Source organism: Balaenoptera borealis (assembly GCF_965194805.1).
Source record: "Balaenoptera borealis genome assembly, chromosome: X".
NCBI lineage: Eukaryota > Metazoa > Chordata > Mammalia > Artiodactyla > Balaenopteridae > Balaenoptera > Balaenoptera borealis.
Window position 1 is genome coordinate 29,207,218 of NC_138881.1, and position 25,216 is coordinate 29,232,433.

The 25,216-nt window shown below is 35.2% G+C and overlaps 1 protein-coding gene across 8 annotated transcripts in view; it reads right to left on the reverse strand.

Moving 5' to 3' along the window:
* DMD (dystrophin) overlaps positions 1-25,216 on the reverse strand; it is a 2,485,149-nt gene that overhangs the window by 1,573,374 nt on the left and 886,559 nt on the right. For 7 of the 8 annotated variants that reach the window (XM_082378022.1, XM_082378021.1, XM_082378024.1 and 4 more), the window contains exons 8-9: positions 20,664-20,845; positions 19,299-19,430 (exon numbers count right to left, since the gene is read on the reverse strand). In XM_082378022.1, the coding sequence (XP_082234148.1) occupies positions 19,299-19,430; positions 20,664-20,845 (314 nt within the window). The remainder of the gene's footprint in view (positions 1-19,298; positions 19,431-20,663; positions 20,846-25,216) is intronic. The other variant, XM_082378025.1, reaches the window with a different exon arrangement.

A 25,216-nucleotide genomic window follows, 5' to 3' on the forward strand; every position in this document is an offset into this window, starting at 1 on the left:
GGGCTATCTTTACGACATAGTAATGAATATACTGCTATAGCATGAATTTTAAAGGTTTCATGATACTGCATTAAATATATTCACCATAAGCTTTACCAATCCCATACTGATGGATATTCAGATCTTACCTGTAATAAAGTCCATATATGATAAGCCCACAATCATCCTCAATTCTAAGATCAGGAACAAGACAAGGATGCCCAATATCCCCACTGTTATTCGACATAGTACTGAAAGTCCTAGCCAGAATGATTAGGCAAGAAAAATAAAAGGCATTCGAATTGAAAAGAAGAAGGAAAACTGTCACTATATGTACAATACATGATATTATATATAGAAAATTCTAAAGACACCACCAAAAAAACTGTTAGAACTAATGAGGTCTGTAAAGTTACAGGATATGAAATCAATATATAAAATCTGTTGTTTCTATACACTAATAATGAACTAGCAGAAAGAAATATTAAGCAAACAATCTCATTTACAATTGCATCAAAAAGAATAAAATACCTAGGAATAAATTTATCTAAGGAGGTAAAAGACCTGCACACTGAAAACTATAAGGCATTAATGAAAGAAATTAAAGAAGACACAAATAAATGGAAAGATATTCCATTCTCGTGGATTGAAAGAGTTAATATTGTTAAAATGTCCATACTACCCAAAGTGATCCACAGATACAGTGCAATCCCTATAACAATTCCAATGGCATTTTTCACAGAAATAGAAGAAGCAATCCTAAGATTTGTATGGAACCATAAACTTTCATTCTTCAAAAAGTGATTTAATTGCAGCTGACCCTCAAACAACACGGGTTTGAACTACACAGGTCCACTTATATGCGATTTTTTTTCAACTGTAAATACTACACTGCTACATGATCCATGGTTGGTTGAATCCATGGATGTGGAAAGGCGGGTATGTAAGAACTATGGATACAGAGGGCCAACCATAAATTATACATAGATTTTTAACTTTTGACCGAAGGGTCGGTGTTCCTAACCCCCTCATTGTTTAAGAGTCATCTGTATTTCTTACTTTCATCATTGCCCTCATCAGATTATTGCCCTTAGATACATTTCTAGAGGTATGAACACAGGGCTCAGAATTTACATATTTAAAATTTTGTGATTTACTAAAAAAATATGCTCCAGAAAAACATCAATTTATTCTGCTATAAACCCTTCATAATTCATGAAATTTTCTGTTTCCTTACACTCTGGAAAATTGTGGATATTATCACCTTTCTGACCTGCCTATCTGGTAGGTAAAAATGACCTCATTTTTTAAAAACTGTATGTATTTCATTACTAGTTAGGTGGAATGTCTTTTCATATACTTACTGATATGTTGACATTTTTTTTCTTTTGTCATTTCTCGAATCATGTTCTTTGTGAATTTTCCTACTGAGGTGTTTTGCTTTTTCTTATTGATTTACTATTGTTATCTATACGTGAAGGCTATTAAAATTGTGTATAAGTTTTACAAATAATTTCCTAACTTATTATTTGACTTTCAAAGTTCTTTATGATTTTGTATGTATAATTCTAATCAATACATGATACAACAAGAACTGCCTTACTAAATATGTTCACCCACTCAATAAATAACTACTATAATCACAGAATGTGAAGCAATAGAAATAGTAAAATTTTTAAGAGCTTAATAGATATTTTCTTTCATATTCATTCCTGGCTTCTAGGATCAACTGGGCAATGAGCAATTAGTAAATTAATGGTAATAGTACAGTCCTTCTGGCATACTTGTTCCTGAACTATTTGAGGACCAGGTAGCTAAAAAGCCTTTAATCGCCTGGTTCACATGAAAATTAAATGATGAAACAGAAGTAGAGGAATCCATGTGCACATCTTATTTCTAATTCCATTAGTGATCCAAAATTCCTCTTGAAATGACTTTTTGAGGTATTATACAGTAAATTTTAATGTTTCAGAAAGAGAACTACATATCTCAGGAAGCAGATAATTGCCACTGGATTTAGCAATCTGACCCACAGTATAGAAATTTCTAATTAAAACCCTCTTTTTCATAATGCTAATCTTTCAGCCAAAAATTTCCTTGGGACATGTTATAATGAAGATAAAATGTACTAAGATTTTAAATTAACCAGAGATCCCAGAGGAAGCTAATAAACACATTCATAAATGTTTACTGTAAGTAAATTTTATTGTGAAGTAATCCTATTCTTATATGTAGCTCCCATGATAGGCATCATTACACCATAACTGAACTAATAGAAATAAATATTTAAAATGTTAATCTTCCAAATCTGGATTTGATATGTGTAAAAGAGGCACATGACTTTCTGTAACTGACCAGCAGGCAGATGATCTGGAAATAAAGTCACATAACAATACTGTCAACTCATCATTAATCCTTTCAAAGATGATTTCTTTCCCCAACAGTTTAATTTATAACATTTTCATAGTTTAAAAAATTGATGTCTGCATTCTTATCATAAGTTTTCCATGACCCAAAATACCTTCTATGAGTACTAATTGCATGTTGCTTTCACAATTACTCTATATTAATTACTACTAAATAAGATACCTCTTCAAAAGAATTTATCTTTTTTTTTACATATACAAGCTTAAGGGAGTTTCAGTTAAAATAAAACATTTGCCAGTAGATTTGAGACCCAAAGACATTGAATTTACCACTATTTACCACACATTTACCTATGTTGCTCTGCAAGTTTGGTTAATATATATTGATTAACTTAGCATCATTCCATTTTTGCATTGATATTAATCATAGGTAAACCACAAACTAATATGTAAGGACATGTTCTGATGGAATTTTATAGCAGGGATTTTAAGAAATATACCCATATAAAATAAGGTGCCAACCAAGGTTATCATATATCTTAATTTTGATGTTACCACACTTTGAGCATGGTTTCATTAAAAAGTAGGGTTAAAAAGTTTAATTAAGGAATAATTATTAAAATATTAAAGTACTTTATGAAAAACAGATTGTTGTAAACAATACAATGAAAAACAGGAAATCACATTACTTAACAAATGTAGAAACTAGAGGTTGTTCTGGAGAAAATGAAAAAATGAGGTGAACTTGCTGAAAATATTTAAAATCCTAGGACAGAAGTCTTATTTAGTATATTTCAAGATACCACCTACCCAGTATTTCTACTCTGTGGCCTGAGCTAAACAATTTAACATCTCTGGACTTCAGTTTTGTCACCTATAATACCCTCCATACTACATAATATATAAATTCTTCCCAAATGAATTTGAAATTTCACTTGGGTTGCAAAGCAACTGATTGATCTCCATTGCAGAACTTACTCTGTGATAATTATGGACAAAAACACTCTCAAACTTCTTAGTTAATCAGAAGCCTGGATATTTGAAGATCTGTACAAGCTTACTTAAACCGAGTACAGTCACCAATAAGTAGAGTACTCATTATTGAACACCTGTTAGGCAGCACACTAGCTACGTTTCTCAGCTGAGCACTGACTCTCATAAGAATCGTGTAAATTGTGGCAGACTGTATTTTTCAAGATGAATACAACAAGATATCCCATCCTACCTAACTCCTCTTACAATGTAACAATGACACTTCTCCATCAAGAGTTGGGTCTATGTTCCCTTCCCTTAAACATGGGTGGATCTATGACCATGCAGCAAATTACACTATGTGACTTCCAAGAATAAGCTACAAAAGGCAATACAGCTTCTGCTTGGTACTCTTTGGATCACCCGCTCTTGGAACCCAGCCAGCATTTTGTGAGAGAACACAAATTACATGAAAGGCCACATGTGGGTGTCCCAGCCAACTACCTTGGCTGAAGTTCCAACAGAACCACCAGAGATGTTAGTGAAGGAGACTTTGAGATGACTCCAGCCTCTGCTACTGTCTTATTGCAACTGCATGAGAAACCTCAAGCCCAGTTAACCCCAGAAGAATGACAGATAATGACAAAAATGACTGTTATTTTTTTGTAAGCCCTTAAATTTTGAGGTGATTTGCTATGTGGCAATGAAAACTGCAGAACAAGATATGTATGACTATATTACACAGGTGAGCCAAGAGAGAAACATGTGTATCACACAGCAAGTAAGAAGATGAATCAGAATTCTAACACACCTTCTTATGACATCATGCTTCCTCAAAGATTTATTTTATTTGCAAAAAAGGTATTAAAACAAATGTTTGGCATTAATATTCTTTAAGAGGCCAAAAATAAGCTAAACAAGACATACTATGTCCATTCTTCATGAAGAGTTCTGAAAAATATATTAACGATTACAGATAAGCTCACCTGCCCTTTTAAAAGATTGTTACGTAAACAGCTTAGCTTGGTTCCACCCAATAATTTTTCCAAACTTTATAAAGCAACTAGGCCCACAAAATGTAATGAACATGAAGTCAATGGGAACTTTCATATACCCTTGTTTTACGGAAATTTACTTTTTCTTTTTTTTTTTTTAATCATCCACAGCTACATCTGGAGCTACCTCTGGTATCAAAAGAGAGATGGGAAAAGTCAGGTTCCAGCACGGGTGGTTAAACTATCTATCATCATTCCCAGAAACTCCAACTATCTTTGCCAAAGGTAAAAATGGAATTTTTTTAATTTTTAATTTTTTTAAATTTTAAGTTTAAATCATAATTTATAAATATAATACCAAATGCAGGAAAGTTGACCTGCATTATTAGAAACATTTCTTCATCCTTAAACACTTATTTAGAGCCTATTGTGTAAAAGAGTGAGTGAAGGCTTTTTTCATATATGCTATGTGCTAATTATTTTAGCCACCATGTAAAGCAGAAATCATCTCCATTTTAGAGATGAGAAAACAGAGTCATGGAGATAAAATGGTATATCAAGTCCCACAGAGAGTTATTAAAATAGTAGAGCTGGAGTTTGAAGGAGATTAGCTTCCTCTCGCCTTCCAGTTTTCAGCTCAAGAGAAGGTTCAACTGATACTTTCAGCTACAGAATAGTCCTTTAACCTTAACAGTTCCATTATTTTTAAAAATTCCAGCTCTTGTTTCTTTATTTCACAGTGACTAAAATGACTTATAGTCATTTTAATTTGATTCTTTTTTAACATTTTGGTCTCCTTACCCATCTATAAATTAATCTTCATGAAAACATTTCCATGTTGTTCATGGAAAGACTTTCAGGAACTAGAAGAGTTCTAGTATATAGTCTGTGCTCAATACATACTCATTAAGTAAACGAATAAAATCTACACCTCTAACTTTAGGATGTCTGACTCAAAACTCTGACTGTAAACACAAGAATTTTGTGTACCTGACATTGAAAAATTTGAGAACACTTCAGCTGGTGTAACTTAGCCAGGTGGGTTTCTTTTTCCCTTTTTCTATTTTATAGATTAAAAAATGGAAGGGTAAGAGTGTATTTGTTCAAAGTAATATTATTACCTCTATTCTTTCTGATGTTCCGTCCGTTTCAAAATTCTGCTTGGAAATTTTCAGTGCACCGATCTTTAGAGCTGAGCTCAAACCTGACAATACTCTTTCTAGGTCACTTGTTCAGTCACATCAGAAAGTATAAAAGCTTCCATGGAGCAGATCAATGGTGCTTTTAATCTAAGTAGAGCTCCCCACTGGCTGGCTTTGCACCCTCTGTTTGCCAATTCTTCTACACAATCTGCGTTCAGTATGAGGGACAAGTTGTGTTGGGAGGGGCCAATGGCAGAGACAGAGTAAAGAAACCCCTTTCCCTACCTCCTCCCAACAGGAACACTGGGCCTAAAATCACCTACAAGTGTTTTTTTTCTGCTTTAGAAGGAAGCACCGCTATATTCCACTTTGCATGGTTCCAAGACTATTTCTCAGCAACCTCAGAACTAAAAAGTACATCCTTTACCTTACAATTTTGTATCTGGTATATTAACTCAGGAAATTGCCAAACTCTACACCGGTTCTGATTCAAAAGTTTATTTATAAATCACTTTGGAACCCAAATTGTATTTTCCCATAGAAGAACTGATAAAAATATGATAATGTCCTCAGATCAAACCACAAAATTTCACTTAACACCTGATGTATTTAAAGTAGTAATCATGATATTGGTGCCAGTTTTTGAGAACCTACACTGTGCTTATGCCATGGAAGGTTCCTCGTATAATTCAATTTACTTAATCTTCCTAACAGCTCTATGAGTTAGATATAACTATCATAACACACATGAGGAAACTGAGGTCCGGAAAGGGCAAGAAACTCTGTCAAGGCCACATAGCTAGAAAGTGGCAGAACTGGAACGTAAACCTAAGCCTCTCTGATGTCAAACTTTGGGCTCCCTCCTCTTTGCTCAACTAGTGCTTTCCTGCTCAAGAAGTGATGCTTCTGTGGGTAAAAGTGGTTTCATTTTGAGGTTTCATAAATGACTGTTTCCCTGCTTTTAGAGTATCAAGTGCATATCTTTATCTCAACTAGCTTCCAGGTAATAGTGCAATTTCTGGACTTGGACAAAAATTCCATCAAGCCCTGGGATACTTTAACATAAACTTTTGACCGCCTACACAACATCCCTTTTCTTCTCTATGTCCTAATAGAACCTGCTTTGATTCAGGAATCACCCTGTTCCATTTGGCTATATGATTCAAGGATGGCTGACTTTTGACTGGTTTAAGCCAGTCATGGTAGTATGTTCTGTTTCCCCTTATTGGTTTAGGCATGAGGATGTGAGGTAATCCTGTCCAATAAAATGCAAGAGAAATATGCTAGGGAGCTTCTTGGAAATGCTTCCTCATTCTTAAAAGAGGTATACATTTAGATTATGATATACATGTATTAATCTATATATGGTTTCAACAACTGAGTAGCTTCTGGGGAGAAAATTAAAATTGTTCTCAACTTTCCAATTTGCACCAGTTTTAGCAGGATCAAAGTTTTAGAAAGAGAACTAGAAGAAACCATGGGAGAATCTTTTTTAAGCACCCTTTCAATAGCAGTCATTTATAAACATGACCTCCCCTGCCAACAAAAAGTCATCAAAGATTAAAGAATTTCAAACAACATAAAATAACATTCTGAATGGAGAAAAACACCACAAATTCAAAAGACAAGTAGCAAACTGAAAATTATTTGTATTCCATGTCACAAAAAATGGCTAATGCATTTAATATATAAATAAGTCCTGCAAACTGATAAGAACAGATATTATTCTAATTGATAAAAATTGGGAAACATGACAATTTCCCAGAAAAAGAAATCCTACTTGTTCTTAAACACATGTAAAGATGCTCAGTCTCTCTCACAGTGAGAAAAACTGCAAATACTTGAAATTTCACTCACACTCACACACACACACACACACACACACACACACACACACACATAAGGGGTGGCAAGGATGAGAATATTTAATTTTAATTGACTTTTATCCTTTTTATTTTTCAATCATATTCAGGCATATCCTGCAGCAAAAAAAAAAAAGTTAAATAAAATTGATATATAGAACTTTTGCTGAGACTACTTCCTTCAATTTATCATTCAACTCCTGAAACATGCCATTTAGTGCGAGGTAGAGGATCCTTGTGCAGATGTGAGAGGGTGTGCAGGTTGGTATGTATGCATGAAAGAGAGAAAGAGCAAGAGGCAAGAAGAAGGAGGAGGAAGTAAAATAATTGAACAGCATAATTTAAAGACGTGCTCTAAGGCAAGATCCGGATGTAAGGGGGATTGTATAAAGGAAGAGGGTCATAGATAAGATTGACAAGGTTTGCCAGGTTAGATAAAGTTGAAAACCACACTAACAGACAGAAAGGAAAAGGTGCTAGAAATAATCCACAGTAGCAATGGGTAGGAATTAAGAACCAATTAGGCATGAGGGAGTTCAGGGAGGAGTCACACATGGCTAGATGGGTTCAAGCCTGGGTGAGAATAAATGTCAGAAGAGACACTTGGCCCCATGGGCCAAGATGAGGTCAGCTTTAAATACGCTGAACTTGAGGTTATGGTAAGACATCTGTACATGGAAACTACTAGCCAGTAGGCAGATGAAAATTGTAGAACTGGACCATTTCAGGGGTAGGGCCGAAACACTGAGAAGCATGAATTGTGTCTGAACAGACACAAACATTGAGGGCATGAGCACACTTTGTATGATGGGCACTTCCTTTTGTTCTAGTTTGTGAGCATCTAAATGTCATTTTTAGCTCTACAGTGTTATCCACTGTATCTCCATCTAACCATATACTTTATAAATATTTGTCATCTAAAATATATAAAGATAACTCTGTTCTTCTTAACTTCAATTTTAATTATTTTGAAAAGACCCATAAGTATGTTTTTTCTATTTTTCCCCTTTATTATTAGAAGAGCCAATTTTACGGTTTGTGTGTAATTACTACTTTCGCAATGTTTTACAGATTTTTATAATATGGAGGCTGTTTCTCTGTAGTGTTTCTACATACTTTATGTTTAGTATCTGTATTTTAAATGTTCAATTGCTTATCTCACAAATGCACAAATAATTATTTACCTGTCCTACTGGTGACAGGCAGACTCCCAGGAGGTAGACAGCTATTGTTCATCAGGCAAAGAGGAAGAAGAGAAAGATTTTTCTTCCCAAATGCTTTCCAGCATTTATAAGTATTAGAAGACTAAGGATAATGGTGATGAAAAAGGAAGAGAGCCTCTGGCTGATCTGGCTGGGAGTTTCAAATAGCGAAGCATCAAAACTCTACTGGAAGTCATGACGCCTGCTTCGAGTCCCAGTTCTGCCAGTTACTTGCTGCTTACACAAAACCTTCACTCCACTAAAATTCCTCCTACGTTAAAATGAGCCTAATAAGATCATTCCACAGGTTTATTGCACTGGTCAAATGAGATATGTATTCAAAAGGCTTTTTAAAACTGCAAATGTTAGATAAAGAAGAGAGGTGCTTCTTTTTTGCTCTGGCAAGATTGAGAGGGACGTGATTCCCTTTTATTCTTATAAAATTATAAGAGTATAGGCAACGTATGGATAACTTTCCAAAGCCTGATTCCTTTACTTTGTGAGCTTCTTAGAGAGCAGAAGACATTATTTGGGGCTCAAAATGTTTATTGAATGAATGTGGGCATCTGTGCCCTAAGCTGTGCAAGGAACACAAAGATCTGCCTTTATAGGCAGAAATATAGGTATATCCTTATTTGTTTCTTTATTTTTCTTCTACGTTGTTTCCAGCATAAGGGTAGTTTCACAATGTCTCTAGAAGAAGGATGAGGCTCATGTGCAGTTAACACAAGAGGAAGGGAACAACCTGATAGTTCAGGGCACCTTGGAAAAGCCATGTGATACTAGTCTTATTGTTAGCTTACAGGTAATGGATGCCCTCCTAATATCTGCATCCCAAGGTATTAGACAGTAGCAGCCAGAAAAACACCCCCTCAAAGATGTCCGTGTCCTAATCCCTGGAACATATGAATATGTTACATTATATGGCAATGAAGAATTAAGGTTGCAGATGAAATTAAGTTTGCTGATCAGCTAGCCTTAAGAGAGACAGTTTCCTATGTTACCCAGGTAGGCCCTATGTATTCAGGAATCCTTAAAAGTGGAAGAGAGAGGCAGAAGAGTAGGTCAAAGGGATATGATAAGAAAGACTCAACTTGCCCTTGTTATCTTTGAAGATGTCAGGGGTCATGAGCCAGGGAATGTGGACAGCCTTTAAAAGCTGGAAAAGACGAGGAAATGTATTCTCCCTTAGAGCCTCCAGAAGGAAAGCAGTCCTGCTGACACCTTTTTATAGCCCAGTGAGAACCATGATGAACTTCTAAACCATAATAAATGATAATACAGTTGTGTTGTTTTAAGCCACTAAATTTGTGATTATTTGTTACAGCCACAAGAAAACTAATATATCGATTCATAATCAGAAGAGTGGCTTCATCCAAGAGATATAGGCTTTTGTCCACATGAACATAAACGATTCAGTGTAGGTTTATTACGTGTCACAATGCAGTTAGCCCCTCACTTTCATTCTCTCTTGAACCCACCCCAATCAGCAACACCTCCAAAAAAACACACTCCACCGAAATTGCTCTTATCAAAGCAAATATCAGCTAGAGTGAGCATATAACTTATTGGCCAAAATGGGACAGAGAGTGAATAGAGGTGTTTAGACAGCGAACAGAGGTGCTATTAGTAAATCCACTGTGATAACTGCTATATGTCAAGATTTCCCAGGTGGCTTATCCCACTGACATCTCACTGGTTAATTTTCAACACTAATGTTACTTGAACTAATCAGCAATACTTAATGCTGTTAAACACTCTTCTCTCCCTGAAACACTTTCTCCTCCTGGCTTCTACAATACCACACACTCCCCCTTTTCATCTCCTCTTTCTAGCAATCCTTTTTATCCCATTTGCTGATTCCTTCTCATCTCTAAGCCTTAGGTGATCTCATCCAGGTGACTTTTTTTCTTAGGTGATCTCAGCCAGGTCAATGGATTTAAATACTATATCTATGCTGTTGATGACTTCCAAATTACTTATCCTCAACTCTGATCTTAGAACCCCAGCTTTATGTATATTCAAGTCTCATAAGCATCTCAAGATTAATATGTTCAATGTGATACACTGCATTAACAAAATAAAGTTTAAAAATCATATGATCATCTCAGTAGATGCAGAAAAAGAATTTGACAAAATTCAATATCCACTCATGATAAAAACTCACCACAAAGTGGGTACAGAAGGAACTTACCTCAACATAATAAAGACCGTATACGACAAGCCCAGAGCTAAATATTTCCTCCCATTCTGTAGGCTGCCTTTTCATTTTATTGATGGTTTCCTTTGCCGTACAGAAGCTTTTTAGTTTGATGTAGTCTCACTTCTTTATTTTTGCTTTTGTTGCCTTTGGCTGTGGTGTCAGATCCAAAACATCATTGGCAAGACCGATGTCAAGGAGCTTACAGACTATGTTTTATTCTGGCAGTTTTATGGTTCCACGTGTTACATTCAAGTCTTTTATCCACTTTGAGTTGATTTTTGTGTGTAGTGTAAGACAGTAGTCTAGTTTCATTCTTTTGCACATGCCTGTCTAGTTTTCCCAGCATCACATAATGAAGAGACTGTCCTTTCCTCCTTGTATATTCTCAGCTCCTTTGTTGTAAATTAACTGACCATATATATATGGGTTTATTTCTGTTAAAATGTCCATATACCTAAAGCAATCAAGAGATTCAATGCAATCCCTATCAAAATTCCAACCGCATTTTTCATGAAAATAGAACAAACAATCCACAAAAGACACCAAATAGCCAAAGCAATCTTGAGAAAGAACAAAACTGGAGACATCAAGCTCCCTGATTTCAATTTATATTACAAAACTATAGTAATCAAAACAGCATGGTATTGGCATAAAAAACAGACACATAGATCAATGAAAGAGAATAGTGAGCCCAGAAATAAACCCAATCCCTATCAAAATTCCAATCTCATTTTCACAGAAATAGAACAAACAATCCTCAAATTTGTATAGAACCACAAAAGACCCAGAATAGCCAAAGCTATTTGCAAGTCATATATCTGATAAGGGATTAATATCCAAAATATATAAACAACTCATATAACTCAATAGCAAAAAAACCAAACAATCCATTTAAAAAATGGGCATAGGATCTGAATAGACAGTTTTTCAAAGAAGTCATAGGCAACAGGCACATGAAAAGATGCTCAACATCACTATTCATCAGGAAATGCAAATCAAAAGCACAATGAGATATCACCTCACACCTGTTAGAATGGCTATTATCAAAAAGACAAAAAATAACAAGTGTTGGTGAGGCTATGGAAAAAAGAGAACCCTCGTGCACTGTTATTGTGAATTGAAATTGGTGCAGTCACTATGGAAAACAGTATGGAGGTTCCTCAAAAAATTAAAAATAGAACTACCATATAATGCAGCAATTCCTCTTCCAGGTATTTAGCCAAAGAAAACAAAATATTACCTCAAAAAAGAGGTTTGCATCACCATGTGCACTGCAGCATTATTCACAATAGCCAAGAAATGGAAACAATCTAAGTGTACATCGATGGATGAATGCATAGAGAAAAATGTGACACACAGACACACTCACATACATACATACACACACAATGGAATATTATTCAGCCATAAAAAAGAATGAAATCTTGTTATTTGCAACAACAAGGAGGGACCTTGTGGGCATTCTGCTAAATGAAATAAGTCAACAAGAGAAATACCATATGATCTCACTGATAACTGGAATCATAGATACAGAAAACAAATTGGTGGTTGCCAGAGGCAGGGGGTATGGGGTGGGCAAAATGGGTGAAGGGGGTCAAAAGGTACCAATGTCCAGTTAAAAAATAAATAAGTCATGGGGACGTAATTTACAGCACGGCAACTACGGTTAATGATACCGTATTGCATATTTGAAAGTTGTTAAGAAGGTAAATTTTAAAAGTTCTCATCCCAAGGAAAAAAAATTCTGTAACTATGTATGGTGATAGAGGTTAACTAGACTTACTATGGTGATCATTTCACAACATATACAAATATAGAATCATTATGTTGTACACCTGAAATTAATATAATATTATATGTCAGTTATACTTCAACTTTAAAAAAAAAAGTTTAAGAGATTAACATGTTCAAAACTGAGCTTCTAACCTTACTCCCAAACCTGCTCCTCCTATAGTCTATTCTATTTTGGTTGGCGGAAACTCCATTCTTCCTATTGTTTAAACAAAAACCTTGCAGTAATCCTTGGTTTCTCGAATTCTTTCATAACTCACACCCACTATATCATATGGAGCATGATCTTGATGAAATGGTGGCCTCCAATTCTGCTACTAGGTATGCCATCCCAGAGAGCATGAAACACAAAGGCTCACCAACGAAATTAATATGTTCAAATCCCAACATTTATTAAATCATTTTAAAGCATATGGAGAGACGCAAGATGAAACAGATGGAAGGTGTAATGCAATTAGGATAAGGTCAAACAGAAGAACCACCACGCTATTTAAATCTTGGGTTATACAATATCCATACGTTTTGCTGTATCAGCCTTCCCTGTTGATGGTGTGGTGGACAGAACCAGAGGTGAGATTTGAGCAAGGCACATTCTTAGGACAGAATGTACCTAAGATGGGGCTTCCCTGGTGGCGCAGTGGTTAAGAATCTGCCTGCCAATGCAGGGGACACGGGTTCGAGCCCTGGTCTGGGAAGATCCCACATGCCGCGGAGCAACTGGGCCCGTGAGCCACAATTACTGAGCCTGCGCTTCGGGAGCCTGTGCTCCGCAACGAGAGGCCGCGATAGTGAGAGGCCCGCGCACCGCGATGAAGAGTGACCCCCCACTTGCCGCAACTAGAGAAAGCCCTCGCACAGAAACGAAGAACCAACACAGCCATAAATAAATAAATAAAAATTGTATAACTTAAAAAAAAAAAAAAAAAGAGTGTACCTAAGATGACCACATACACTTGCTCTACTGGAAAGATGCAGGGGCAAGTATAGCTGACCTATAGCTGTAGCTCATCAGTTAGTCTGCTAAACAGTTATAGGATTTATTGGCATTTTTTACGTAGAGCACTTGGGAGGCCATAAGACATACTGAGTATAATTAATCGGTGGCCAATTTAGGAATGATGAAGCTGCCAGCCCAGAGGTGATATCATCATACCTTATTATTTGGTCTTTTCATCTCTTTCCATCCATAAACAATATTCTTGTATATTTCACTATTTATTCCATCTATTTTTAACATGTGTAATAGGTCAAGTTACTATCTAAAGCTGACACACATTTTGACCTCTGCCTATGTCTCACAAGTTATTTGTTCCTCACCAGCTAAATTTAACACATAGGTTTCACTTATATTTCATAAGCTATTATTGAATAGTTTATTTACACTCTAAGTTTAATGCCTCTTGGAAGTATCATCTATCATCTTTGTTTTCTTATGACACAGTTAAATATTCTCAAAAAACACAGCTAACACGTGTTCCACATAGAATTGGCAAACCCTGTAGGTTATCCAAAACATATCCAGAATTCAATTACTATGCATCATTCTCACTGATAGAACCATTATGAAAAACAATATGGACATTTCTCAAAAATTAAAAAATAGAACTACCATATGATCCAGCAATTCCACTTCTCAGTACACATCCAAAGGAAATTGAAAACAGTATCCCAAAGACACATCTGCACTCCCATGTTCATTGCAGCATTATTCACCATAGCCAAAATATGAAAACAAACCTAAATGTTGGCCAATGGATGAATGAATAAAGAAAATGTGGTGTGTGTGTGTGTGTGTGTGTGTGTGTATGTATACACACAAACACATATATACATACAATAAAATACTATTCAGCCTTAAAAAGGAAGGAAATTCTGGCATTTGAGACAACATGGATGAACCTGGAGGACATCATGCTAAGTGAAATAAGCTAGATACAGAAAGACAAATATTGCATGATCTCATTATCTCATTATATGTTGAATCTTTAAAAAAAAAAAAAAAGCCAAACTCATAGAAACAGAGTAGAATGGTGGTTCAATAGAAGCTGGAAGGAGGGAGTCATGGGGAGTTATTTTTTTTAATGGATACAGAGTTTCCATTTTGCAAGATGAAAAGAATTCTGGAGATAGATGGTGGTAATGGCTAGACAATTTTATGAATGTACTGAATACCACTGAACTGCACACTTACAAATGGTTAAAACGTTGACTTTTACATTATGTGTATTTGACCACAATAAAAAAAAATGGGGGGGAAAAAAGAAAAATAATCCAAATCCAAGCCTCTGTCCTATCCTGCCTGGATTACTGCAATAACATTCTAACTAGTCTCCTTGTTTCCATCCTTATTCCTTTGGTCTGTTCTCCACAAAGCAGCCATGTTGAAATAATGTGAGTTTATGTCATTCCTCCAATAGCTTTCTACCTCATTGGTAATAAAAACCTAAGTCTTCACCATTACTTACAAAACCCTATGTGATCTGGTCCACTACTACAGTTCAGACACCATCTCCTAGCACTGTGCCCCTAACCTGTACCTTTCCTTGAATAGTCCAAATAAATATCCTCACAACTCAGGGTTTTTGTACTATCTGTGTTTCTTCCTCATGGGTTTATCTTCCAAAAGGTACCCATACCTCTTTCCAGTCTTTACTCAATATTTACTTTCTTAATGAATCCTTCTCTGACCACCCAAACTGATATTTTAACTTTTCTCCACCATGTACTGCATATTCCACCTTCCTCTTTTATTTATTTTTTCTTTTTAGCATTTACTATTGTACTTACTACTAAATTTTACTTTACTTAATGCATGTTATTTTCATATTATTTGAAATGTTATTTTACTTATTTATAGTTGTTCATACTATGACTCTCCCATGAGCACATGTCCTCCATTAAGGCAGGAATTATTTTGTGTATTTGTTTACTAATGTGTCTTTTGATCCTATAATAATACCTGGCACATAGTAGGTGATTAATAAATAAGTGTACAATGATTACATAAATTAATATTACTCCATGTGTGAAAATCATAGTAGAGAAAATTCAGTGGTAGTTAGTATAATTAACATGGGCTTGGAGTCAGATAAATCTGAACTTAAATTCAGGCTCTGTCACTTATTGGTTAGGCCTTGAAATTTGGATTAAATTGGCCAATTTGAAAAGGAGATATAAGTCTTTCTAGGCTGAGAGAACCATAAAAGCTAAGAAAAGAAATTGCTTGGCACTTGCGCAGGAGAGAAAGTGACTTAATTTGGTTGGAGTAAAGAAAACATAAAATAGATTAGTGTGAAATAAGCATGAAAATATAAATTGTTAATAGATCATGGAGCTTACTGATGAAATTTGGGAGAGTGGAGTTATTATAAAGGCAAAAGGAAGTGAAGAAAGTTTTGTGAATTATGTTATTAAAGCTGTTAATAAGAAAATCTAATATGATTTAGAGAGGACTAAACTAAAAAGAATGATATTGATTGCAAAGCTATTTCTGTAATCTAGAAGACATGTAGTGAGAGCCTGAATCAGAGGGCATTTATGAATACTGAGGGAACATAACTTAATGGAGAAATGCTGTGAAGAAAGAATTGACAATGCTTATCTCATTATTGAATAGCAGATCGCTACAGAGGCAAAAGAGTATGTCACATATTTAAGTCTCAAAAACTGTTGAATAACGTCCCCATTTACATAACAAAAAGGACAACAAACAGGTTTGTGAGCAATGAAACAAGGTTCACTTCAGGACATAGGAGGTTTGAGAAATCAGTGGATGTCAAGGTATAGATACATACCAAAGAGTTGAAAATGAGGCTGTAACTCAAGAGAGATTGGAAGTGGTGAAAACATAAATACAATGATCATGGGCATACAGCTTCAAGTCAAGAGATTAAATCATATTGACAACAGAGAGCGTATACAAAAAAGAAGGTCAAAGGATCTCACATGAGACTCCTATGCTAAGAGAGTTGGAAGAGGAGGAAGAGCCAGATAATGAAAGAGACACAGGACAGTTAGAGGTGGAGAAGGAGCTGGTAAGTCTAGAGGCTATAGGAAAAGTACTTCAGTGACGGTACAAAGCCTGAGAGGTGATAAAAGACATTGGATTTGGTGACCAAGTATAATTATTTGCTGAATAAACAAACGTATAAAGCACAGACTACAAAAAATGGTCAGTGAAAGAAAATGTCACATAATAGTACATTAACAAGATAAAACAGAGTGGTGTGTTTGGACAGAGGAGGTGTGCCTACAGGAGTTTTGGCTAGGATGAGGTGCCAGGAGAAAGAGAGAAATGGAAAGTGAAAAAGATATTGGGGATGTTTGATATTAGATTAGGAGTAGAATGAGAGGCATGATCCAAGTCATAAAAATAGGAATTCAGTGTAACTATAAAAAGGATGTCCTCCATTGAAGAATGGGTGGTAGTTAAGTGATACAATGAAGGAAAAGTTAGGGTTCACACCAGAGAGTATTGCTTCTTGGTAAATTATGAGAAAAACTGATTTATAGGCAGAGATCCTGAGATAGGTCAGATTACTTCACCTCAACACGTTCACAAACTGCAATGACTATAAATCAGATTTTCTAAGTTGGGACAGATGGGGATACTTAATGTTTCTAAGATACTGGGAACTTTTACAATAATTTAGGCATTTTATGTTTCCCATAGGGAACAGTCACCCACATGGCTCTCTCTTCTGTTATGGAAAACTGCACCCTTACTAATAGACCACCAAGTAAACACTTGAATGAAACCCTCTAATGGAACCCAATCTGGCCGATCATTAGAAGTGGATCAGATATAACCTGTAGGGGGCAGTACAGGATCAGACCCTCTGAGAAACTCTTTAGAAAAAATTTTCTCAGTAAATAGTTAAGACACAAATTTATCAAACCTAACTATGTGTAACACCATCTTCTGATGTGCTTCCTTTAGAAACAGGCAGGATATATCATTCCTCACCAATTGTGATTCATGTTTCTTCTTTTCTAAAGGATAACAACAGGTTTATTTCAATGGCTTATGTTAAGTTAAAACAGATATGTGAACTGCTCAATATTTTATGATATATTACATATTTTGTAATATTTAGACAAAGCGAGAGTGAACAAATACAGTCTAGCAAAATTAAGTCCATTTATAATTACTTCATTAAGGAGTCATACCTGAACAATGCCTTAATGAGATGGTAATGAGGTAAAAATGTGCTGCCAGAATAGGCACTGGAGAAAACCTTCTGGAAAAGGCAGCTCAATAAAGTGAAAATAAGAGGGGAAAATACTCCTCTCTTTGTCTTGGCTGAGACTTCTTTATTTTAGGAGGTACAACACCTATTAAGTCTTGGAAGTTTCAATTGGAGGATGGTGATTTAAAAAAAAAAAAAAGCCTAAAGAATCAGGGAGAGTCAGGAGGGTGGGAGGGGGAGGGAGAGGGAGAGGGAGGAGGAGAAAGGAAAGGGTGGGTACACTTAAACTTAAAATGGAGATAAAAATAGTACCTCCCACCTCTAAGAGTCATTATAAGGATTTTATTAGTTCATATAATGTATACACATAGCATATAGTTAACACTCAGTAATGTGGGGCAGAATTCTTTTTATTTACTGATAATGAAGAAACTGATTAGGTTTTTTGTTCAAGACTATACAACTTTGTGAAAATGTGGATGGGAATTTAATTGAAGATGAGGCTGAGTCACATAATCATTCTCACTCATCTCCTTTGTTCAACTTTGCAAGAAAACTAGCCAAGGATAAAGGGCAGAACTATGCCCTGAAATATGTTCCCCTGGGGGAAGCTTTCAGTGTTAAAATTTTTCACGCATCAATTAACTGTGCCAAATAAATCACTAATTAAATACAACCACTATCTTAAAAAAAAATCGATGAGTCTCCAAAAATGTATACTTTTCTCCAATGGGATCAAGACCATAATTTCTAAATTCCCATTCATTGTGTAGCACTGAGAAAAGTCACTTCTGCAAGAACTCTTCAAATTGCTCTTCTAAGCAAAAGAAATGAGATTTTCTTTTAAAAGGAAATTTTAGCAAATCCAGCAATTCTAGCACATGTCATTCCCATGCTCTAACATACACAAGGCTATAATTTCTTGTATTTTTAGGTTTTCTACAACACTGCAATAATGATGGAAAACGCTACTGAGAAGATTCATTATGTGGAAAATATTGAATGGTGCATAGACTCTGACCTGGTTTGAGTGTGGCTTTCTTGTATAAATACTACAGAGCCTGCTATCAAGTTTAAATTGGCAAAATTAAAATCTATCATATGAAGAAGCTTACAGTTATATTTTTCTTAAATAGAATATAAATACATACTTATACAGTGAAAATATAATAAGGGCAATATAGAGAGTATATATTTCCTTTAGGTATCAGATATCTAGAAAAATCTCCCCAAGTAATGTGACTAGTAAATTTCATCCATTTTCCCATTCTTTTAAATGACCTCTCTTTAATGAGCTTTGTGTTTTGGTTGGTAGCCTTTATAAAAACTAATCTTGCAGGTAATTATATAATGAAAGTACAAATCACTATTATAAGAATCCCCATTCATGAAGAATCAACATACGTTAAACCTAGAGAGGTCTCAATAACAAAACAGCATCATGTGAAGTATCTAATACAACTGAGAACAATGAAACGGCTCCTGATGGTGGAGAAAAAAAAGGCACTGCAAAATTCAAACAAACAAAAACCATGTTAGGTTATCTTGGGTGAAGAAGTTCTTTGGTTTGGAGAACAGAGAGTAAATGTTGACAGACCTGTGAAGGAAATGGGCTCCGTGTGGGGTCAGAGGTGGTGACATAAGCAGCCTGTGTGTAGGCATAGCTCTTGAACCGAGGCTTAGGAGAGGAAGGAGTTCCTTCATAGCCCTGTGCTAGACTGACTGTGATCTGCAGAAGGGTTCGGGGGAGGGGGACAGAGAGGAGGAGGAGACATGATAAGTAACCCTGGAAGGACTGCTTTCCAACACACTAGAAAAAACAAATGTTAAATGGAAACAGTGAGATGAAAAATTTAATCCTAAGTATATATAAGTGATATTAGAAACTGGTACACTCCAAGAATTGTGGTGCTCAATGTCATGTTGGAGAACAGGTAGTCAGGGAAGAGAGGAGGATGGGATTTAACCATAAAGGTTCCATCCTGACACCCCTCCAGCACTAATATGGGATGCTGCTCTTCAAACTGGCAAAAACAAGCAACCCAAAGCAATTTTCTCTGAACCCAAAGTAAACAAAACCAGAATTCATCACGTCAATACCTTGGAAAGGATTGAAGCTTTCATAAGCTAAATATAGAATTAGCTCAGTAGAGTGAGAAAATTAGGCCTGAGAGCTTTCCACACCTTTAGCAGAAATTTTGCTAAAGGCTTTTTCATCATTGTTTGTATCAAAGAAAGTTAAGAAAAAAAACACCCTAAATATACACCGTTGGGAAGAAGAACAGAAGAATCCCACTGGATTCTGTACAATAATATCATAAAAGTCTTTATCATATGTATTCTCTATTTAATTTTTATTTAAACTATTTTAAACTAATTTTATCTTATCAAAAATATTACCTTGAGTATGCAAAATTTGTTACTACATCAGCAAGTTGCCACTAAAAATAAGAAAACATTATTAAACAGAGTACTTGCCTCTGCTCTTGGTCTAGTTCTTCGCTTTTTGCTCTAGTTGATGGAAAGTTTAATGTGTATATGAGTCTATCTTTTATTTTATTTCACTTTACACAATGGAAATGCAATGTATTCTGTGTCCCATATTCCTATAACATGGTGCATATCAATAGCAGAGTATTTTAACAACGTGCCTTGAAAACAACATTATTGCCCATGATATCAGATGAAATTTAGGTTTACAGAGTCCTCTCCCTCTCTCTCCCTCTCTCTCTCTCCAAATACTCGCACACAAAGACACACAGACACACAGACACACACAAAGCTATATATACATATATTTTTGTACATGTGTGTGAATATATACACATATATATATACTATGCTATATATATACATATATGTGTATCCATCCATAGACAATATAGATATGTGTGTATGATATCTAAAAATCCATATAAAACAGAAAATATCATTGATATTAGCTATTCTTTCGATCTTTTACCTGTTGAGAATAGTGCATTTGATGATGTAATTGAAAATGTTCTTCTCTAGTAACTTTTGATGGCCTTGGCAACATCTCCACCTCCTGGATGGCTTCGATGCTCACTTGTTGAGGCAAAACTTGGAAGAGTGATGTGACGTACATTAAGATGGACTTCTTATCTGGATAAGTGGTGGCAACATCTGTAAGCACATTAACACCACACATCAATTTTTGGTTTCTATATTTGAGTGTCTAAAAGGGGAATGAACAAATCAATGTTACAGGAAGAAGACAGATTAATGAGCACTCGATTGTCCATGAATGTCCTCCACAGACTAATTAGAACATGATAATCAGGCCTAAAATGTCCTTCCAATTTGGCAGACCAATGAGATGAGCACTAAAGTTAATTTCTTTTCCTTGTTCACATAAAAACTTCATTCCGCAATACTTCTTCCTAAGTCAAATTGCCAAACTAGCCCATCTAAGAGAGTGGTTTTCATTAGATAAGAAACAAAAATAAAAGATTGCATCTTCCTTTCCATAGAAAGTTATAATAGCATGTCAATTAAAATGGTGCACTGGTAATTAAACAATTACACCAAAGAGCTTAATGCCCTGGCTTCCAGTAAAGAAAGCTTGCACCTCCTAATCAAATTTTTGCTGGTGATTAAGCATGTAAAGAGCAAAATAATGTCTCTGTGTTGAAACGAACTGTGTATTTCTACAATCAAAATAAAATAAAACAACTATATACCATAAGCATAATGATTTGTAATATTCCTTAACTATATTAAAAATATTTCTTTACATTATGGTGCATCTGTTAAAGTCAGATGTCACTTTCCTTCTTAGACGTTAGAGATAAATTTAAAAGTCCTTCACATAAAGTTGATCTGACATTATGTCCTTTGCCACATCTAGGGAATGAAAGAAACCCAGCATTTAAAGTCAATAATAATTCGTAATAACACATATAATAAGTGGCAGCTCCTTCAAAAGCTTCTTTTGCTACTTGGCATTACAATTTACCCACTGTGCTCATTCCAGGGAACCAAATGCAAAAACAATCCTTTATGTGAAGAGTACATCCCAGAAGTGTTAAACATAAATCCTGGCAGGAGGCCAAGACAACTTAGCAGCAATATGCCAGGCATTTTTCTTGCCATAAATTTATCCTAGCTCAGCTAGCATTAAAAGATCTGTTTTTAAGTTAAATATGTATATTCTGGTCAGGTGTTCTGTTTGTAAGTTAAAAAGACAAGAGTCAAATTTCAAGTTCACAAGCATAAAAGGAGGTTGAACAGGTCACTTAACTCCATTCCTTCGCAAGTCACAGCAACATGATTAATCAGAACAACTATTTTTAAAGTATTTTTAAAAAGAGTTACAGAGAAGCAAAAAGTTAGCTAATGTTCCTCGGTCTGCTTCTATCCATGGTATAATGCAGTCCTTCTTAACTTTTAATGTGCATATGAATCACCTGGGGATCTTTTTAAAATCAGAATCGGATTCAGTAGGTCGGGGTGGAGCGTGAGGCTCTGCATTTCCAGCAAGCTGCCAGGTGATGATGAAGCTGCTGACTTGAAGACCATACTTTGAGTAACAAGGGTCGAAAAAAATGACACAGAAGCACACTCTTATATTACCTTCTGCTTCATTGCTTTGCTTACTTGTTTTCAAAAGATACTTATTGGACATTTAAATGCATAAGGCTTAAAGGTACAAAGTTATTGGTATATAATACATATTCTCTGCTCCCTATTAAAATTTAATTATTAGCCAACAGATGGTGAAGATAATCTTTTGCAAATATTTTTTAGGAAAGAACTAAAGAATACCTTGTGTATAAGTACTGCCTTTCTAAAAAAAAAAAAAAAAATCTTACTAACTTAGCTTTGAAATTCTAAAATCTACCTTTCATTTGATAATTGTTTTTCAAGTGTTCATTGTATGGCAGATACTATACTTCTTCACAATATGTTTTTGAAACTCTAGAATGTTTTCTTCCTTCTCACTAGTAACTAGTCAGTTTTATCTGTAATGAGCAAAATTTAGAATTCTGTTTATTTTTTAGTGCATTAAATAAAACCATGCTGTGAGAAAGGCACTGAATTTTAAAAGGTTGTCTGTGTAAATAAAAAGTTCCATGACTATTTACTGCTATATTAGACATGTGCATGTGTATGTCTGGCCTCAAATGCAAACCATGATCAAAATAAATAAAGGTAAAAATAGATCTAGCATTATTTCTATTGCCCCAAGCAAATGTCAAAAATTGTAGCATATTTTATCTACATAAAACATCTTTTGGATGAACATCAATATTCATAAATATCAATCATTACAATCACTATTTGATCAAACTATTGACACTTTTGCCCCAATCTATTACCATCCCACCTCAGAAGTTGTACAGGATTCAGCTGTACCAGTAGGTAGAATCCAGTATTCCTTTTTGTTTTTACAAAAAGGAACTTAGATATTCTAAAATATGTTGAATTCCTTCCAAACATATTTACTAAAGACCTATTAAATTTTAAATATTTTAATAGATTATCCAGGAGATTAACAAGATAGAGAATCCATGGATTCTGCTTACAGTTTGGAATAATAAAATAAATAAGAAGAACAAAATAATTGCACTGCTAAAGAGAATTTAAAATGTGTTCCTCTAATGGCACAGCCAGTGCTTTAATATGTTCAGAAAAAGGAAGAAAGTATACATTACTGGAGGATCAGAAAATTCTTTATGAATAGAAAACTGAAATAAATTTGTATAGGGTTTCATTAGGGGAAAACCTAATGAAATGGAGAAAGGTATTCTAGGCAGTAGAAAAGCATGAGTAAAAGTGCAGAGGTAGGGACAGATTAGACATGTTCTGGGAAGAGCGCCTTTGGGTGTCTTAGCCACAGAGTTGAGAACAGTGATTAATAGGAAAAAATGGGAAGCTTGTATGTGGAACACTAAGGGATCATCAATAGCAAAGTAGTCAATTTGGCCTTAGTTCAATAGGTTGGAGAGTAACTAACTACTTTTGATCAAGACTGTGAAACCATTAAAATTTTTGTAAAGTAAAACCATTAAGCGCAGAATGGAATGAAGGAGAAAAAAACTAGAGGCAAGTAGGAGGCTGGGACCCAATCCAGATAGGAGGCATCAGAGAATTAAAATAGTCTGTGTAATGAAAACAAGGGGATGCATAATAGAAATTCTAAGACATCCCCAAAATAACTTCATTCAATTTCAAATCATTTACTCCACAGTCTTTGCAAATGCCTATATACAAAATCCTGTCCTAAGTCCTGGGGGGACAAAGATTAATAAACTGAAAATGAAATGGAGGAAGGAGGATTGAAGGAAGAAACTGCTTGTTCTGTAGCCATGGTAACAAGTAGCCACCAACACAAGTTTCAATCTCATTTAATCAATTAGCAATTACCTGTCTACATGGTCTTGATCATGCTGCTGCAAGCCAACCAACATCAACCCCTCCCTTCTGAAAGTCTGCCAATCAGAAGTGGACTTGCTCCAATGAACAAAATTCTGAATGCAAACCAATTAACAGTGGTCTCACCTGAGTAACCAACCATGCTTCTAAAGGTGACATCAACCTACTCCGAAGTCTGAATGTTCATAAATCTCTTGACCCCTGGGTTTCCCCCTCAAACCTAAGAATTTGAGGAAGGTGAGAATGACGGGATGTGATTTCCTTTTTTTTTTTTTTATTATAAGACATTAAAATATACAAATTCAAAGAAGTGGGTGAACCCCCAAAATAAGAACTTAAAATTATATGAAAGTTATCCTTGCACTAAAAACCCTATTATATAATGGGTTGATTGCCACAAAAGTTTAAATTAATTATTTCTAATCCAATCTTTGAAACCAGTTAAGGATGGAAATGTTGAGAACTCATAATACTGCCAGAAAATGTTATTTTATGAACAATAACACTGATTCTGATGAGTGTTTCTATTGTCACCAGAATTTTAATATTGAGGGCTATAATGGAACAAATAAACCATTTAGGGAAATTGCATATTTTTCAAAGAAATTGAAGCCCACAGCAGTTTGATGGCAAGTTCAAAAGCTAGTTCAAGTCAGAATTAGAACCCAGTCAGTGCATCATACTTCTCAGTACCTTACCTTCATATTTACAGAGAATGCTATCTTAGTGCATTTGAAAACCAAGTATCTCAAAGTCATTATCTGAATGATGACCCTGTGATCCATGTGGTTCCATTACCAAACATCACCTACACTCTCCATAGTAGTAGTGATTTCTATTTCTAATAAGTGAAGTATAACAAGAGTAAATACACATAAAAATGCAATTTCAGCAGTAATCAAAGAAATGCAAATTAAATAAAGATGGGAGTGTTTAATTATACTCCACTGCCTATCAAATTATCAAAGAATGACAAAAGGATAACAATCAATACTGCAGAAGTGTCAACAATTTGGCCAAACTCCTACTTTGCTGGAAGAGTATCAGTTGGTTCCAACGTTACGAAAAATATTTTGGCTATATCTAAAAACAATCCTATTCAGTGACCCAGTAATTTTC